Raw genomic sequence first — 18,361 nt, 5'->3', positions numbered from 1 at the left:
ATCTGTGTGGTTCAGTGAATTTAAGGCATGAGGAAGACATAATAGGAAATTCCATGTTGATTGATACCTAACTTTTATGTAGTGCTTTGTGTTTATTGGTTTCAGTACACTTTGCTGGGGAGGTCTGAAATTTTTTTTAATGCTTTCCTTAGCAGATAGTAGGAAACTTAGAGGATTTGCCTAGCAGCATGTAGACACAGTCATGTTACAGGAGTCATGACTTAAAAGCCCTGTCTTCTGCTTCATCTTTTGGTTTCTCCTCAGAATTTGATTAAATGCAACCCTAGCAATTATATTAAACTTTGTTTTAATACTAGAAGGAATTAGTAATAAATACCAAAGAGGCTTTTCTGGTTTTCTAACTTGTAACAGTGTTCATTGAAGACAGGCCTTCCATGGTTCTTGTATCAGTAAATGTTGTTTTTTAGTGATGTACTTTTTTGTTCTGTTTGTTCATGTTAATAGGTTAGAAAGGCAGGTCAAGAAGCGCTGCTTATACTGCTAGAACAAGATCTTGTTGCTCAGAGTGACATTGAAAATAAAGTGTGTCCAATTCTTTTGGACCTCTCTGCTCCTGACAGTGATGATGAGTACAAGGTGGAAGCTGTGAATGTAAGTGAATTTGGAAGAAATCTTCCATTTCTACTTTTTTAATTGCTTTTCTTCTTTATCCTTTGGCAGTGCTATTATGAAGCTCTTCTAGAATATAACTAATTTGTGTGAGATTTTCATGAGCATAAAACCCAGAAAATAAAAATTGTACTTGCTTTCTTAATGTCCTGAGACCTTTACATTAATCATTGAACCTGAACTTTCTATACCATTACTATTTCAGTTTGGTTTATTCCTTCTCTATTTGTTAGTTGCTCTGTTGTGAGTTGAGAACCTGATGATTTGATACGGTTGAAGCTTAAGTATGCCAAGCTGTTAAGCCTTGAATCTGTAGGTTTCTTTGTCATTTGTCGTGTTGAGCACCATTGTTTCAATGTGAATTCTCCAAGAATTTGAACAAGGTCAGGACTTGATGCACCTTACTGAGAAGTTAAAAATTATCTTAATGGAATTCAGCAAGAAAGGAAGGTTGTCCTGATTACTGTTGCACTGAGTACTATTTACTGATGCCTTAAGCTGAATGTAGAGGTACTTTGGATAGGCTTTCTCTAGGTTCTATACCTTTTGTGCTATGAAGAAATCTGGGCTTCTGCATCAATGAAATGCTTGAGGAATCTTTTTGAAATAGTACTTCTTGAGAATTGAGCTATATCGTACAGTAACTGGGGACAAGAATGTTATTGTATGCTTAAAAATGTAATATATCAGATCTTCAAACTCAGTAGTTTTTCTCAAAATGATGTCTTTTTCCTATAGATGATTGATGTATTCAGTACTTGACTTGAGTAGTAACAAGAACGACCACTCCTTTTCATTTATAACAGTAATTAAGATGAGGTCCAGAAGTAATGCTGACATTAAATAAGCAATCAAACCTTTTGTGTTTATTTGTTAACATATTTGAATTTTTAGTTTAGTACAACAGATCTTTTTTATTCTGACTTTTTGTAAAGATCAGGTTTAAAGAGACCATCTTTATACTTCAGGATGCTAAATGGTTGTCAAAATGGTAGCCAAAAACCTTTAAAATACAATTGGTTCTTGGCAGCCTTGTTTTAATTCTTGTTAAGGCTGTTATGTTCTCCAACAGCTTCTTTTACATTTGCTCTACCAGGTTTCACAGTAATGTTGTAAAAGTATGAATGATGACCTGATCTTAATTCTTAAGCGTTTTGAATAAGAAATTCCCTGTTCACTTTTAAGAAATCAGTTCACTCCACAGAAAAGTGCTGGTGTGTAATTATATTTCAGCATGGATACCTGACACTAGATCTGTAAAACAGATTTACTAACTAGATTTTTCTTTTGTTTGGGAGTTGGGTATTACTTAGGCAGTTTTCCAGGGTGACATGTGAGCACCAGATGCCTTTTAGGAGTTTTAAAATTTGTGGGAAAGGCCTTTAATGGTGCTTACTTAGCATTCTAATTGAGAAAGCAAATGTTTTTACAAATAAAGCCTTGTTTTTGTCGAGGTAGAAAGCTCCAGTAATTTTGTAAAGATAAAAATGACAAGATGAGTACTGTTAATCAGACAACACTTGTGTGAGCATTAATTTCCTGGTGCTGCAGGCAGAACAGTTGAGTAGAAAGGTGCATGGGAGCCTCTTCCTTTTTCCTGTTACAAATAGGAGTTATAGCAAATTATCCAACAAAGTGGAAGCTGAAAGAAAACATACAGTCCAAAGCACCTGATTTTCACATCAGAAACATGGTTTGTAACGTGGTTAAAATTAACAGTTCCTCAAAGAAAGCTGAACTAATGAGCGTGTTACTAACTTGAATTATGCTGTGAATTTGGCTCCTAAAATTTGAGGATGATTCCTGTACAGTGTGCATTAGCTCACATATATAACTAGTTTGTTTTACAGTCCCTCTTCTCTCCTGTTGTATGGCAAACTTTTATTTAGCCATGTTGTCTGAGCCTATAATGAGCTGGGACTCTGCTTGTTGTTAAGTATCTGAACAGCCCTGTTAACGCCAAGGGGCTTACTTGCATGCTTAAGCTTGAGATATTTCTAATATGCTTAAGGAGTGTGATCTGGTATGCCAGCTAGTGCAATGGAACTTTTGTCTTCTCTGTACAGAGTATCAGTGTATGTCATGTTGTAAGACACCTTGAAAATCCATTTATTAATAAAGTTTAACTGGATAAAACCAGTTAATTATGTACAGAAATGTTCAGGCACAATGGTGTAGAATGATTTTTAATAAAAGCTATAATTGTGTTTCACATAAGTGGTGTATGAAAAGACAAATAATGTGTAGCAGTTAAATCTGTTTGATGGTAGTTGCTCTCTTGCTCTTGGAAGTAATTTTTAGGAGGAGTATTTGGCTTTGCTCACAAGCTATGTCACTTTCCTTACACATATCCTCTTCTCGGTTTTTAGATAATATGTAAAATGGCTTCTATGTTGAGCAGATCAACAGTTGAGCACATGCTGCTTCCTCGTTTCTGTGAACTGTGCAGTGATGGGAAGTTGTTTCAAGTCCGAAAGGTTGGTGTGTTTTCAACCTTAAACCACTTACAAAGTTGATTTGCATGTTGCTGTTCAGATGTGTTCCTGAATAATTTAGTCATAACTTTAGCTGATGAACTTTGAAAGAGTTTGGAAGAGCAGTTTTTATTTATTGACATGATTACAGTTCCTGTGGTTTAGTAAAAAAATAGATAACAGTTCTTAGTGAATAGCTTTAGTGTAGCGTTTAAACTGATCTTGCACGTTTAATAGTTTTGCACGACCTTTTTTAAGCTACTGTGCTTGGTTATGAAATGCCAAACAAGTTGCCTGATCTCCATCATCTTATTTTGAAACCAGAAATTCAAAAGCAGTAGATATTTGAGACATCCTTTCTTTAAAAAAATAAAATCTGGTATTATTGAAAGAAGAAATCCAAAAAGGGTAAGACTTATTTCAATTCATGTAAGAGTACAAAAGAAAACTTGTAACATAAGGAGACTTAAAATATTTGACTAGACAAGGGTTATGCAGAGCTTCCACTTGCTCCTTAACATAAGCTTGACTTGTTGGAATTTGAGCTGCATTATAGCCTTCTCAATAAACATATAGAACGAATAAATTCTACATTAACGTGGCCCTGTCTTGATTGGTTTCAGGTTTTGGCAACATCTTTTTCCAACATGAGAGAATATCCCTTTTGTCTTAGTTATAGAGTCTGTAATGTACTGTAAATGGCACTAACTTGAGACCATGATTAAACACTGCTTCAGCAAAGTACTTAAGCCAGTCTCAGCCATAGCAAAGATAGTTCTGTCAGTACACCTAAGTCCTGACCCTAGTACCGTATTTTAGTCTGCTTTGGTTTTGACAGCTGCTGTTCAAAGTAATTTAAACTTTCAATTAGGCTTATTAGTCCTTCTTAATGATTACTGAAGTAGATGATGCTCGTCATGCAGAAACCTTTATTGCTTGCTCTAATGAGTCTTTGTTCAGGATGAGTTAATATTACAGGATGTAGTTACATGGCTGAAATTTGAACAGTGAAACATGCAGTTGTTACATGGGATAAATAATGCATGGTGAAGCTGGTAATAAAACTAATCACTTAAGAGAGCCAGGGTGCTATTCATGACTCTTTTTATTTCTTAGATTTGTGCAGCTAATTTTGGTGACATTTGTAATGCAGTTGGGCAAGAAGCTACAGAAAGACTGCTGGTATGTAAAATCAAAATCCATTTGCAAGACATGTATTTCTCAGTTCAAAAAGTTTAATGAGGTTTTTTTATTCTCTGTAAATTAATTGGGGTGTGTGCATTTTTTAATTGATTTGGAGAAGGCTTTGGTTGCAATTATATAGAAAAACAAGGAATGAATAGAAATGGAATGTTCTTGTTCTGCAAAACATTTTTAAAAATGTAACTGACAGCAGATATATATATATATACCCCCACACACTTCAGAATTACTGACTCTTTCTTTTTTTTTCCCCTGAACTAGATAATCAGTCAAGTTACAATTTTGGGAAAAATAGGCCATTAATAACTATTTCTATCTTTTCCTAGTGCATATAGTTGTATGCAAAATCCAAATGAAGTAAGACGGACAGATAGTTTTCCAGTTTCTTCAATTAATATGTTTTTAACCTGTCTCTGTTTCTTCTATTGTTCACTCACTTTATTCTCTCTTGAGTTATCATTGTCTCCAGTTTCCACATACCTTAACAGTAAGTTGGTGCTGTCTGTTTAGTCTTTAATTAGTCTTGGTTTTGCTTATATTTGGCAGATTCCCAAGTTCTTTGAACTCTGTTCTGATAGTGTTTGGGGAATGAGAAAAGCTTGTGCTGAATGCTTTATGGCAGTGTCTTATACAACATCCCCAGAAGTTCGCAGAAGCAAACTGTCCCCACTGTTTATCAGTCTCATTAGTGACACTTGCAGATGGGTAAGTAACTTGTTCTCTAAACTAAACTTGCTGGAATTAGTCCAATCTAGTAAAATCTAATCTCATCTAAGATAATATCCTGTTTTTCCTCTCTCACTTCAAATTCTATCAACAGTTTTTAAGTGTAAACACGTTTCTGAGAATAGGTGAATTGTGTTAAAAGTATTAGTTGAGGTAGACAGTGATGTCATTCAAATTTATAAGTTGTAAAAAATTTCCTCACTATGATTGTAGATACATGCTGAATATTCTATCACCCTTTGCTTAGGTGTCACTTGGTAATTGATAATTGGTTATATCTGGTATTAAATGAAGCTGTTCGAGTAAGAAGCAATTGGTTCTTACTAAAATACTGAACAAAACTTATTTTTCAGCACTAACTCTTTGGGAGTTGTGTGAATGTTGCCTGCTGTGTTTATACTGTCACAGGTTCGTCAGGCTGCTTTTCAGTCTCTTGGCCCATTTATTTCTACCTTTGCAAACCCTTCAAGTGCTGGTCTTTACATTCGTGAAGATGGGACACTGAGTATCCGACCATCGATGCAAGACGTGAATTCCAATTCCTGTCAGCCAAGCCACAATATAACTTTAATGTCCTCCAGTACAAACACTACATCGTCCAGGTAAAGTAATGGGAAAGACATAGTGTAGTGGGAGGGGGAAGAAGGAAGATAATTCTTTTAGTTGCTGTTCAGGTGTAAAAATGTCAACTTGAGAAAATAGTTCCAGAAAAGGTGTGAAGAGGGAGATCACATGTGTGTCTGAGTGTGGCCACATCACTGAAAAATTTGCTTTGATGGCCTTATGGGAGGGTAAAGGGAAAACTGGTGAAACAAAGCATAGTTGTAATACAGATTCTGTCTTTCTGCAGAGAAATTAAGTTCCTGTAGTTGTTGCTGTCTTACAAAGTATTTCACTGAAAAGTATTGTTACGGACTTTTATTAGGATAATTCTGTGTGTCTGTTTCCAGCTCAGAACAACCAATGGAAATCAAACCAGAATCGTCAACTGAGGAGACTTCAGCTGAAGTTAATACGAAGCTCTTGGTTGAGAACCTAAATAAAGATACATGGGAAGAAAGTTCAGATTGTTGTATCAATCCTGGAGAAGATGTGTCTCAGTTATCTCAGGGTGACAGAGTTGCTGCTGGTGTCATAGAAGTCACCAAGGACAGCAGTTTTCCTGGAACAGGCTCAAGGCTACAGTCTGCTGAGGATGTATTTAATACTTTTCTATACTGGCGTCCTCCTCTGCCTGATATAAGTCAGGATCTGGAGTTGCTTCAATTCAAGACTGAAAAGCACAAAGATAACTGCTCTGTGCCATGTAATAACTGTGTTGCTAGTAGTGAAATAAAAAAAGTTCTAGAAAGTTTACAGGAGCACATAGATGATCCCGATGTTCAAGGTGAGACTCTCCAACAGTAAAATCATGTTTTCTCCTGGCCTTTACAAAACCCTTGACTGCATTTTAATTGGCTTGGTGTTCATCAGGTGATGAGACTTCTTTTGAGTAGCAAACGGTAGTAGAAAGTTATTCAACAGCCTTTTTCACAAGACCCGGGTTATTTCTAGAACAGCTGGGGAAGTGTTCTAGCTCCTTTTCACATGAGAAATAAGTTGGATCTAAGTACAAAAGGGAAGAGAGCTTGCTGAAATTAGTGAAAACTGTCTTTAAGTACTGTAAGTGTTGTGGGTTTAGGGACAGATCTACCTGTTACCAGTTGAATTTGTCTAGTATTTGGTTGAGTGAGAGAACAGCTCTAATTTCACATCATCTTTCGTTAGCGTCCCCATACAAGCCCATTGATGAACATACTGAAGTGCTGGCAGCCTAATAGCGGGGTGCTTACATGTTTCCTGGGCCAAATCCCTCCTGGACCAGCCTGTCATCTGTAATCAACTTGGTTTCTTGTTCCACCAAGACTCAAGTACTGTAGTGAATAAGCAGGTTTCATCTGCCCACTTATTCATCCCTTTGCATGCAAAGTCATATCTGCAGGAACCGCAGCATCGTTTGGATTCCTTGCTGAAGTAGTAAGCTGACTGGCAACGGGGCATATTTAGGTGCCTCCCCATGGCCATTTGGAAAGGTTTTGGAAGAGTAAATTCTTCATGTGTGAGGCAAAGGATCAGAAAGAAAGGGAAAGATCAAAAAGAAGAGGTGAAAAAATTTGAAGCAGTAAAGGGAAAAATGGAAGTTGAATGAAAAGGAAAAAGTGTAAATGAGTGTTGGAAAGAAAAGGCAGAGAGTAAAAGCAAATGGAAAAAAGAAAACCCATTATGTAAAACTAAGACAAATGTAGACATGTTAGTTAGCTTGGCAGCATTACAGTGAGAAAGGGGTTTGGAGAGGCTTGGGAGGAAATCAGTTCTCCCACTTCCCCCTCCATGACTTTAGCAGAACAGTCTTGCTTCTCTTAGGAGAAGGACACATTAGTTTCTGTTTTCATCCTGTGCTAACTGCTACAACATTCATAAATGCACTTGTAATTAATTCTGCCTTTTTAAGCTGTCTGTTCCCCTTATTTCTAAAGTATTCTGCTGTTCTTAACTTTTAAAATATGCTTTAATGTTTTGTCTTAAGACTGTACTTGCTATAGGTTTGTGCAGATGCAGCCATGATAGTTTCTACATTCTGAACGTTCCTAGCAGTAATGCAGAGTAATGCACCAATACAGCTTGTCCTAACTTCACTGGTGATGCAGTGGTAAACCTGACCTTTCATTCTCTATCTACTTCTGCAAAACTTTTCAGAGATGGTTTGACTATTTCCCTACTCTGGATAACGTTTTTCTCAGAAATGTTTAAATGTGTATTGATGCCTTTTCCAAGCAGTTGAAGCAATTATGGAATCTGTCAAAAGAATTTGTATTAAAATGGTTGACAATATGAAGAATGGGAGGTGAGCCAGTATGCTGTGGTGTCTTGTTACAGCGGATTATTAGAAATATCTTTTGGTAGCAGATACTGGTTGACTACTTCTGCTGAAAATGTTAGTACATCCAAATCATTGCTCTTTATTTGTGATGGTTTTGTGGAAGACTAATGGGTATTTCCTTTCTAAGACCAAATGTTTGATAATATGCTATTTCTGTGCAGCTCAGAAGTAAAAAGCTCTGGACTTTTTATGGTTTTAGATTTACTAATTACAAGTTTAATGCTTTTAAGTGCAGAAGGGAGACTAAATAGTCATCTTTTGCTTTAAACAGCTCAGGTCCAAGTGTTGTCTGCTGCTCTCAGAGCTGCTCAGTTTGATTCTGTTGGTGACTATGAGACCAGAAAAATGGAAGAAAGCAGTGGCAAACTTCAGAACAAAACTGTTTCAGATGAAACAGCTGTTTCAGATGCTATCTGCAGCCAGGTGGAGGAAGACAGTCTCTCATCCCCTGCCTCCCAGGATAACATCAGTGACCAGTGTACCACCAGTATATTGAAAAGCACAGTAAGTATGCATTATTCTCCAGGTCAAGTACTGTTCATGTAGTCCCTGGCAGAACTGACCCATTTCTGATCTAAAGCCTTGTAACACTGCTACGCGATAAAAAAGGAAAAAAGCTATTGAGGGCTACTATTTCTGTTTGCGTACAAATTACCAAAGAGTTAAAGTTTTTCATTAGTCTTGTAGGTTTTTTCAGATGAAGCATACCAAGTACAGTCTCACATCTTACTGTAATGAATCTAAAATTAGTTTTTTATCTTCAGACACGAGACTGAATCACATGGTGGCACATGCACAGTTCCTGGTTACTATTTCTTCATTGTAGAGTTAGGAGTAAAATGAATTGTTTGCACAATATTTAATGTTGCTGGAGCCCATTGTGAAATACAAAGAAAAGTTCTTATGTGCAGGTTTTGTTCATAGATAAAACCTGTATGAATTAAAATGTAAAATACTGTATGAACTTGAAAAATTTGTATGTTCTTGGTCTTTCAAACCTTTTAATTCTGTTGAAGTTTTGTTGATATTTGGGGAGAGGTGTGTGCTTCATAATTCAGTAGGCTTGGGAGTTTCCAGCTGTTCCACCTAAAATAGGTAAAGCTTTTATCATGGTTAAGCTGTCTTGTTTAAGATAATTTAAATTCATGCCAAGATGAAAAACTATTTAAGAGTGGAGTAAAAGTAAACATCCAAAATCTGTATGAATGTTGAGTTTATTGTGTTAAATTGCTTTTTTTAGAAGTAAATCTAACTACTGTTCCCCGTGTTGCTGCTATTGTCTTAATAGTGTTTGTCCTGGTGTACAACTCTGTCTTTTTATACTTGTATAAACACACTGAATAAGGCTTTGTCTGTAAAAGGCTGTTCTGTGTCTGAATTGCTTTGTTTTGTGGTGTGTGATGCTTTGAAATACCCCAAACAGCAGTAAGTCGAATTCATTTCACTGGCTAGTACGTCCTTTTACAGGACTCAGAGGAACAACAGAGAGGAACCAGTGTATTTTTAACGAAAGAGCAAGAAAATAATCCACCATTTGAAGATGACAAGTCAAAATTACAGGTGATTAAAATTGCTTCACTAAAGCAGTTAGGTGCTCTAGATACAGTTCATCTTACTCTTAATACAGTGATAGCTTTTGCAGTTGATGAGTTGCAGAATACGAAGAAATGCTCTGGGCATTTGAGGAGAACTCTATCTTAAATCAGAAGGCTAGGAAACTTTTGTTGCCTTTTCGGTGTCTTAGAGGCAATCTGTAGAACCAAGGGAGGCACTGACAATACTCTTTTGTCACTGGATTTACTATTTGTCTTCAGCAAAGAAGACATTTTCAGTTTGGTTTGATGCAACATGTTGATAAAGTAACACTGTTCTTCCACTACTCTGTCCTAATGAGAGGACAAAAAACTAGGAGTCATTTACACTTGGTAAAGCTAGCCCACGAAAGGGAGGTCCTGCCTCTGCGTTTAGCTGCCAGATGGTTAGTAGCAAGAGAATACTGTAGCACAACAGGTGTATTTTCTTTCTTAGGATCTTAGTGTGTGTTGCTGATGTACTGTCTCTATCTATAGGATATCATACCTCAACCTTTATTAGACCAGTACCTGTCAATGACTGACCCAGCTCGAGCCCAGACTGTTGATACTGAGATAGCCAAGCACTGTGCCTATAGTCTTCCTGGGGTGGCCTTAACACTGGGCAGGCAGAACTGGCACTGCTTGAAAGACACATATGAGACGCTGGCCTCAGATGTACAGGTAAAAAAAAATGGGGGGGGGGGGCTGTTTAATAATGTATCAGAATTTTGAGTAGCTTCTTTTGTTCAGTTTTTTTGCACTGAAGTTATAACATTAATCCCTTATAAGAAAGTATACAAATGTCCACTACAAATGCAAGATTTAAGATTTAAATCAAACTTCATAAATAAGACTAATGTTTTCTACTGCTGTTTAACTGGGCCTGTTTCTTCTGCTGTTTGTCCTGACACAGGCATAGTTCAAAAGCTTCTCTATTTTAGTTACAGTGCCTAATCTAATTCCCTTCTTAAACTGTTCCCAGTGGAAGGTACGTCGGACACTAGCTTTCTCCATACATGAACTCGCAGTTATTCTGGGGGATCAGCTAACAGCTGCTGATCTGGTGCCAATTTTCAATGGATTCTTGAAAGACCTGGATGAAGTGCGTATTGGTGTCCTTAAACATCTGTATGACTTTCTGAAGGTAGGAAAGTGTAATTTAATTTCTCAAGATAAAATTTTTTCTGACTCCATTATATTAAGAGTTTTCTAATGAGATGTGCCGGTATCAATATCTAATTGCACATTTAGTTTTGTGCAGTACTGCTATTTTGTGTGTATGTCTGTTGCTTTTTTTAAGGCCCCTTGCTTCTTTCTCATATCCCAACAAAATACCAAAACTGAAAACCCTTCGTAAATGGGGTTGTAAATGCTGCAGCTGTTGTAAAAAGGAGTTAATATTTTGTGCAGTCCAGCTGGAAAGTTGAACCATGAGCAGTTTGTATTTGGGACTGGGAGAGAATGAGAGCAGATCCTGATGGGCTGCTGCATAATAAATGCAAATCCTTAGTTTTTTGGTTGCTCCGTTGTATGCCTAGAGATGATGCTTTGATGGGTGCCCCTGCTGAAGTGATGGTAATGTACATTTTTGGATGTCAGTTTTGTGTGTCCAGGCACTCAGCTGATTGTGTGCAGTTTTTAGTCAGCATCTTGTGAATGATCACTTGCTTCCAAGTAGGAAAATGCACTTAAGAATGAATAGAATAATATACCAGAGAACTGCAAGTACTGAATTTTATCAGTTTTATACTAGTAATATTTTTCCTTTAGTTACTTCATGCAGACAAAAGGCGAGAGTACCTTTACCAACTTCAGGAATTTGTGGTGACTGATAACAGCAGGAACTGGAGGTTCCGTTACGAGCTGGCAGAGTATGTAACTTTATTAACTTCTGATTTTTAATCTGTATTACTAACTTGGAAATAGGTAATTACATTTAGAAGTTAGTATGTGCTAATTAAGAGCTAAAAGATGATGACCAATCTTTATTAAGGAACTTATCCTAAAAGCCACTGGCTGTTTGGGGTTTTTTGGGTTCTGGGGTTTCTTGGGAAGTTGTGTTGTAATCAAGCGTGACTGAAACTTTGCTTGCAGCTTATGAAATGTGACAATCTGATAAATACTACTCGGAAAGGCTTCAGATTTTATTCCGTTCTAGACTGCCTTGTAGAAATCAGTGAAATTTTATGTACAAAGTAATTTTTCTAATGTGTATGAAAAACAAGTTCTTAAATTAGCTTATTCATTTGGTTTTTCTGTATGACTGTGTGTATAATGGAGATAGAATAATTGTGGGACGTTACTCTACAAGCCCTGTTGATATTTGAAGCACCCAAAGAATGCTTGTAGGCATAGTTTGCAGCTAAAATCTGACCTTCATGTTTATCTGGTTGCTTTGTTTGGGCTATTGAGGATTTACCCTCCCTTTGTAGCTTGGCACAGCAAACCAAACCTCACTCCCGTGCGAGTGTTGTGCGGCGGTTCCCTGACATCTAGTGGAGAGCTGCCACTTAGTGGCTGGGCTGTGCATGGCTGCTGGTGACTGCCCGCAGTGGTGTGGCTAGAGGGAGTTCTGTGCAGTTCTGAGATACAAACTGTTCTCTGAAATGTAGATTTTTACACTGAAATTAATCTTTCACTTTTACTTTGCAAGAATATACAGGATACTGGTCTGACATTGCAAAGAAACCTTTTAGTGTACTTCTGTTTGTAGCTTTTGTTTGTTATTGGGATAACTTTGATTCATTGGTACACCTAGTTTGACTAAAAGTTTCTATTGGACTCCTTGATGGATTAAAGCATGTGCCTTTTTAATACATGTGTGCACCTTTATAAAGTAAAGAGTAGATTGTTTGAGTGCTTTGCAATAACCATGGTATTTTCGAGGCTCCAAACTGATCCTTCCCTATGTTTACCAGATGGTATAATTGGAGCAGGTTAGTGTTGCACTAGATAGACTTAATCACTTCCTTTGTGTTTCAGGCAGCTGATCCTGATACTGGAACTCTACAATCCCAATGATGTCTATGACTACTTAAGACACATTGCACTAACTCTCTGCTCCGATAAAGTTTCAGAAGTTCGGTGGATCTCCTTCAAACTGGTAGGGTGTTTAGGTCACTTGTGGCAGGAGAGGAAGAAAATGATCCTTGAGAGGAGTACCTGAAATCACTGTTTTATTTCAGACAAGTAGGGTGAATACAAATACATTTTGATAAACATTGTAAACGATATGGAAAAAAGCGAAAACTTTAAAAGATACTTTGAGTTGTCAAATTTCTATAGATAAAACCAACAGAGAAAGATTTTAGTTATGTGAGTGACAGATCTGGTTTTCATCCAGTTGAAAAATACGACATGGAAGATTTGGGAGTTCTTACCCCAAAGGGGGAAAAAAAAAAAAAATTACTGCTTTCCCCAAAGTTGACTCAATTTATTATGAACTTCATGATAATGCCATTATCCCATGGATGTTCTGAATGAGTAGAAAGATTCCTTCAATCTCCTCTTCTTCATGGCACCATGGGAAGGGGCATTATTTTAATGGCTGATTTAATTTATTTTGATTTTTTTTCTGTTTCACCTGAACAAACAGCTTTTTTAAAGCTTATGATTTATTTTCTCCGGAATAAGCACAGTAATTTATTAAATTCTTCAAGTACAGCTGATTACACTGTATACAGTTTTTGGTGTCCCTTTGTAGAATTCAAATTAAATGATGCTTTTTTAAATTTGAGGGCTACAACTTAAGTCTCAGCTCATTTTTTTTTTTTCCTCCCTCCTTTTTCCACTTACCTCTTCCTTTCCTTCCCAGGTTGTAGCAATTCTACAGAAGTTCTACGCGAACAATGCAAATGCACTGGGATTAAATTTCATTAATGAACTTGTCGTGAGGTTTCGTCACTGCTCCAAGTGGGTTGGAAGACAAGCTTTTGCCTTCATTTGTCAGGTTGGAATGTTCTGTCTTTTTGGTGTTTCTTTGTGCACGTTTAATGTGTTGCCAGTTTGGGGCTTTTCAGCAGTGTAGGCAAAACTGAAGTTTGGACTGGCGTGTTTTTTGGTTCTGTGATTCTCTGGGTTTACAGAAAACAGTGGCAGAGCTGGCCTGGTCTCAGTAGTAGCATCTGGCAGTCCAGTGTTGAACCTGTGGTCCTTGATTTGGTCTGTGCCTCCTGCTGAAATAGCCGATCCTTGTACTTTCTGGTATCCTGGTAGCAAAGTCAAGAACTTAAGTCCTTAACAGAGATGTATTTTGTAATACTTTGACATGCTAGGATAAATGTCCACAAGAGCTCTTCAAACTACCAGTGGGTACTAGATGTCAGGAACTGTTTCCCTCTTTATTTCCACTTACCCACTCACACACACCCCCCAACCCAAAATGCTTCGGTAGCCATGAGGAGCAGGGGTGGAGTGTTGAGGGGCAAAGGGCAATGAGAAGCGAGAGGGTGGTATTTCCTACAAGAGCTGTAAAAGTTACTTTTCTTACTGGGTCATCATTAGGTAAATTTTGAATGGTAAGACATGTTTTCATAATAGTATTTCAAAGGCTGTAATTGTTTCACCAATACAGGGCGTATTTGTTCAAACACTGACTTTTTTAATACAGGCCAGATTAAGGACAAGAAGTAAAGGAATGACCAACAGTGTACTTCTAATATAAATCCTGCTTTCTCATGTTGTGTGTTTATCCTGTAGGCTGTAGTAGAAGAAGAATGTATGCCTGTCGACCAGTTTGTTGAACACCTACTCCCCAGTCTCTTAAGCCTTGCTTCAGATCCTGTGCCAAACGTCAGGGTTCTGCTCGCCAAGGCTCTTCGGCAGACCTTGCTGGAGAAAGGTGCTGCTTCATTTCCTCTGTCAGAACTAACGTCTCACGAATGCTGTCTTGCTTCTGCCAGTGCACTTCATAAACTGGCTCAACTGGTGAAGGGCTGTTTGGGTCCGTTTTTGCTGAAAACGGAGTTTTGCGCCGCTGCAGCGCTGGGGCCGGGTGGGTGGCGTGGCCCAGCCGCCAGGGGGCGGCCCCGCCCTTGCTCAGAGCAGCCGCTGCTGCTCCGGGTTTGGTAAACTAAGTTTTCCTTAAATTACCCGTTAGGTTATTTTGTTGTATCTCAAACCTTTACGTTAATGAAGCAGTCGTCTTTGGGGTCCTTCAGGTGAAGTGTTATGCCTCTTTCTGAAGTGGTTTTCTTTGTCGTTTCAGTCTTGAGCTAGCAGCTGTACTAGCAGAGAATGTAACTTTGTGTGCTGCTACAATTTCCTGTACTACAATTCCTTAATAACAAAAAAACCCAGCTGTTTTCTGTTTATTCAAAGGAAGATGCATAGAAATCTCCTCTCCTATCTTTTTTTCAGAATGAAGTACAAAGAATGCTTTGTAATGCGTTGTACAGTGACAGCTTCCTGAGCTTGCTTCTACTTGATACATTTCCTTTTAGGGCTCAGCAAAAAGAAATTCTCTTAAAAATACTTAAGTACCTAATCAGATGAGTAAGAAGTAGCATATTTCTTTTTCTCTGTCAGCTTCTTTAGCTTCCTGTAGTTTCTCTGAGGAGCTTATAAATTGGATGAGATATCCCAGTGGTTTTGGCATCCTCTGTATTTCTGCACTACTTACACCCTAGAGTTTATTCTTTTGGCTTTGACTGAACTTGTCTTTCTCTCCCCTTATTCTAGCTTACTTTAAAAGCGTTGGCAATCCTCATCTAGAAGCTGCAGAAGAGACTATTCTAGCCCTGCAATCAGACAGAGATCAAGATGTGTCTTTCTTTGCCACCATAAAACTGAAACAGGGTAACATGGACAATACTACCATTGAAAAACAAAACTGATGTGGTGGTCTGCAGTAAACACCAACATCAAAATGGTTATTCACCTCGTGTTTGCAGTTGGTATGAAAAATGTGGACAAATAAGGAGGTTTCTGTTACCTGGAAAGGGTTTATTGAGAAATGTTATGATCTTCATGACCACGTTTCATCTACACTGTGTGTCTGATATGCATGAGTAATTCCTTTTGGTTTTTTTCTATGTAAATGTGGGTGACAACTCTGATCTCGCCTGCAGTTAAGTATTGTATGTCAAGGTCTTACACCATACTCAGTGTTTCAGTTCATATTTCATTTTTTAGCAAAACATTTCCAGTAATAAAGCAGTCTTCTATAAGCTTAAAATGGTTTTAAAATCTTAAAACCTGATTATAGCAGACTTACACAAAGATATTCTTCCCTCACTACTTTGTGAGGAAAGAAATTGTAGGGTTTTTCTATTGTTTCAAGTACTGAATTTTAACTAAAAAATATGTATATATGTGAATAGTTTTGAATTTTAACAAAAAACAATGAAGAACTTAATTCTGTATCAATGGGAAAAAGCTCAAAAGTAATTTCATTTTGCGAAGTAGTTACTTTGCTAGAATTAAGGCATGGTTCATTTTGACTTAATGTGATATTTTTCAAAGCACAGAGGGCTTAAGATTCTTTGTATATTGTGACTTCCTTACAGGTGTTAACTGTCTCTTTTCATTACTGCTGGCTCTCAAGAGTGGTAGGTAAGCTGTAAATTTACCAAACTCAAAATTGCTCATTCTGCCCTAGCAAAGTTCACTTCATTTAAGGGATTTGGTTCCTGCGACACGTGCTGTATCTGTAGAAGGGTATTACAGAATTTATGAACATAAGTTTTTATTTGTTTTACATACACACATTATTTAAACACCTTTTGACTGTCCAGTGTTAAAATCCCAAGCAACCTGCTATTCTGTTCCTAAGAAACAAAGGACCTCTAAAGTCTGAAAAACCCCAAATAACAGATGTTTAGGGAAAGGTGGTGGTGCAGTTTGCTCTAACTTCTGTTGATTGTATGGTAATGGTTGGAGTAAACAACAAATCAAGGTTACTGAGGTGCTTAAGTAGGATGCCTCCTGTGTATTTAAACAGGTCTTATAGAAGAAAGAAAGAACATACAGGTAGAACAAATTTCTGTTAATAAAATCAGATAGCTTCTGACATTGGAAAAATTATAAAGCTAACACTTTTTGTTCTGTTGTGTTCCAAATCCGCAGATAACATGCAGCCTGGGGAAAAAAAAGTCTTTTTTTTATTGTGGATTGGAATTTTTTCCTGTTCAAAAACTAAAGTTTAAATACTAAAGAAATGTTTCATGTAATAACTGTTACTTTCTCTCTGTGAACAAAATACTTAATCATATATAGACCTATGTAAATATTTCCCCTTATTTCACTGTTACACTAGTAAGTAGTTCACATGGGTGAAGGTTTTTACAGAAATTACTATTTTCTTTTTCTTTTTTTGTTTTAAATCTGGCTTGTCTGCAATACAGCAAGTAGGTTCCTCAGCTGGGTTCTGTATTTTTGGAGGGCTCAGTTTTGTTTAAGTTTAGTCTTGTATTATAATATGTACAGTATTTGTAACAAATTGTTTTCTTGTGAGATCACAAAATGTGTTTTTGGAAGTTGCAGGCAGAATTATACCACGGCTGTTACAGCAAACAGTATAAACTCTGTAAATTCTGCAACATTCTACATTTAATTTTTTACAATTTTTTTATAATTTAAAACAAATACTACTTCAGTACAGACTTTTTATGATTGCAATTTCTTAACAAAGACCCCTGAAGTTAATTTTTTCTAGTTCTAATGTCTTTTTCTAATGCTGGCATTATACTGGTATTTTCTAACAGTTCAGATTTTCTAAGGCCTTTGACAAGGTTTTACTTCTGTTTTTTATTATCAGTTCATTAAATTTCTCAGCACTGAACAAATTTTAAGTGTGTGTATATGTAAGTATGTTTGAAATGTACTGTATATAAATTAAATACTCTGAACATTAACCCAACCCAAGTTTCTGTTTGTCAGATAATCTTAAATAGTTACCTTTACTTGCAATAATCCACTGGAGAACGCAAACTTCTATATGTTTTAGCATGTTTGGCAAGTGTTCACTAAGTTTTTAATTAGAATATATATAAACGGTAAGTCACCAGCTATAGAAGTTCACTAAAAGGCTAAACAAAGTTCTTTGTTTTTAACAATATTTTGGTACCTCTCTGGCTCCAGAAATCATGTCTGCTTTAATTTATGATTTCAGTAGAGCATTTAAAAACTTTTTTTAAAACTCTAGAGTTGCATGCATTAATGGGGGACATCATAGTTTTGGGGTGGGATTTTTGTAGACAATGTGCAGGTCTATTAAACAGACTTACCCTCCACAAGGTTTGTCTTTTTCGTTTCGTTTTAAACTAGAAATGACTTCAGCATAACTAAAGACCGCACTTTACGTCTTGTACTAGACAAATGTATGCAATGATGAGTAAAGCGGTGTGTTCACATACAATTCTCTGGGTGGTTTAAATTATGCAAATATATGTATTTTAAAAGCCAGATGGAGCAAAGTTAGGTAGTTGATCCATAACAGCAGCAAGAACATCACTTTTAAACATTTTGAGCTAAGGAACATGAAAATAACGTTAGTGGGTGCAATATTGCTTGGATGCTATAGGAAATGATCAAGCACTTGTAATCCAAAGCATGTTAGTCATGTGGCTTAGAGCTGAGGCTGGTTGGAATCTCAGCACCAGACAGGCTTGGCACGGGGCAGGGTGCTGCCCGGTGGCAGCTGTGTCTGTGCACAGTGGTGTTTGGAGCTTGAGTAAGTGGGGACACTCTGGAAGTGTCATTTGTCAGAATAGAGAATCTATGTAACTTTCTATTTGTATTTATCTCAATAAATCCTGTGACTGTTTTATAAACCAACTTGTGGTAATGTGAGTTTTGTCCTAGGTGGGATGTGAGTGTGTTTCTTTGGTTAAAGA

At 37.1% G+C, this 18,361-nt stretch overlaps 1 protein-coding gene across 5 annotated transcripts in view; it reads left to right on the top strand.

Moving 5' to 3' along the window:
* The window catches only part of LOC141967095 (serine/threonine-protein phosphatase 4 regulatory subunit 1-like), a 53,217-nt gene extending 34,915 nt beyond the window's left edge, over nt 1–18,302 (top strand). For all 5 annotated transcript variants that reach the window (XM_074920472.1, XM_074920469.1, XM_074920467.1 and 2 more), the window contains 15 exons: nt 466–612; nt 3,000–3,107; nt 4,221–4,286; nt 4,854–5,012; nt 5,442–5,635; nt 5,984–6,420; nt 8,225–8,457; nt 9,421–9,513; nt 10,023–10,208; nt 10,510–10,671; nt 11,298–11,398; nt 12,510–12,630; nt 13,342–13,476; nt 14,226–14,367; nt 15,207–18,302. In XM_074920472.1, the coding sequence (XP_074776573.1) occupies nt 466–612; nt 3,000–3,107; nt 4,221–4,286; nt 4,854–5,012; nt 5,442–5,635; nt 5,984–6,420; nt 8,225–8,457; nt 9,421–9,513; nt 10,023–10,208; nt 10,510–10,671; nt 11,298–11,398; nt 12,510–12,630; nt 13,342–13,476; nt 14,226–14,367; nt 15,207–15,361 (2,439 nt within the window). In that variant the 3' untranslated portion in view covers nt 15,362–18,302. The remainder of the gene's footprint in view (nt 1–465; nt 613–2,999; nt 3,108–4,220; nt 4,287–4,853; nt 5,013–5,441; nt 5,636–5,983; nt 6,421–8,224; nt 8,458–9,420; nt 9,514–10,022; nt 10,209–10,509; nt 10,672–11,297; nt 11,399–12,509; nt 12,631–13,341; nt 13,477–14,225; nt 14,368–15,206) is intronic.
* Nucleotides 18,303–18,361: the final 59 nt, after the last annotated feature.

The sequence above is a fragment of the Athene noctua genome, chromosome 16, assembly GCF_965140245.1.
Source record: "Athene noctua chromosome 16, bAthNoc1.hap1.1, whole genome shotgun sequence".
NCBI lineage: Eukaryota > Metazoa > Chordata > Aves > Strigiformes > Strigidae > Athene > Athene noctua.
This window is presented reverse-complemented; position numbering and strand designations above follow the sequence as displayed.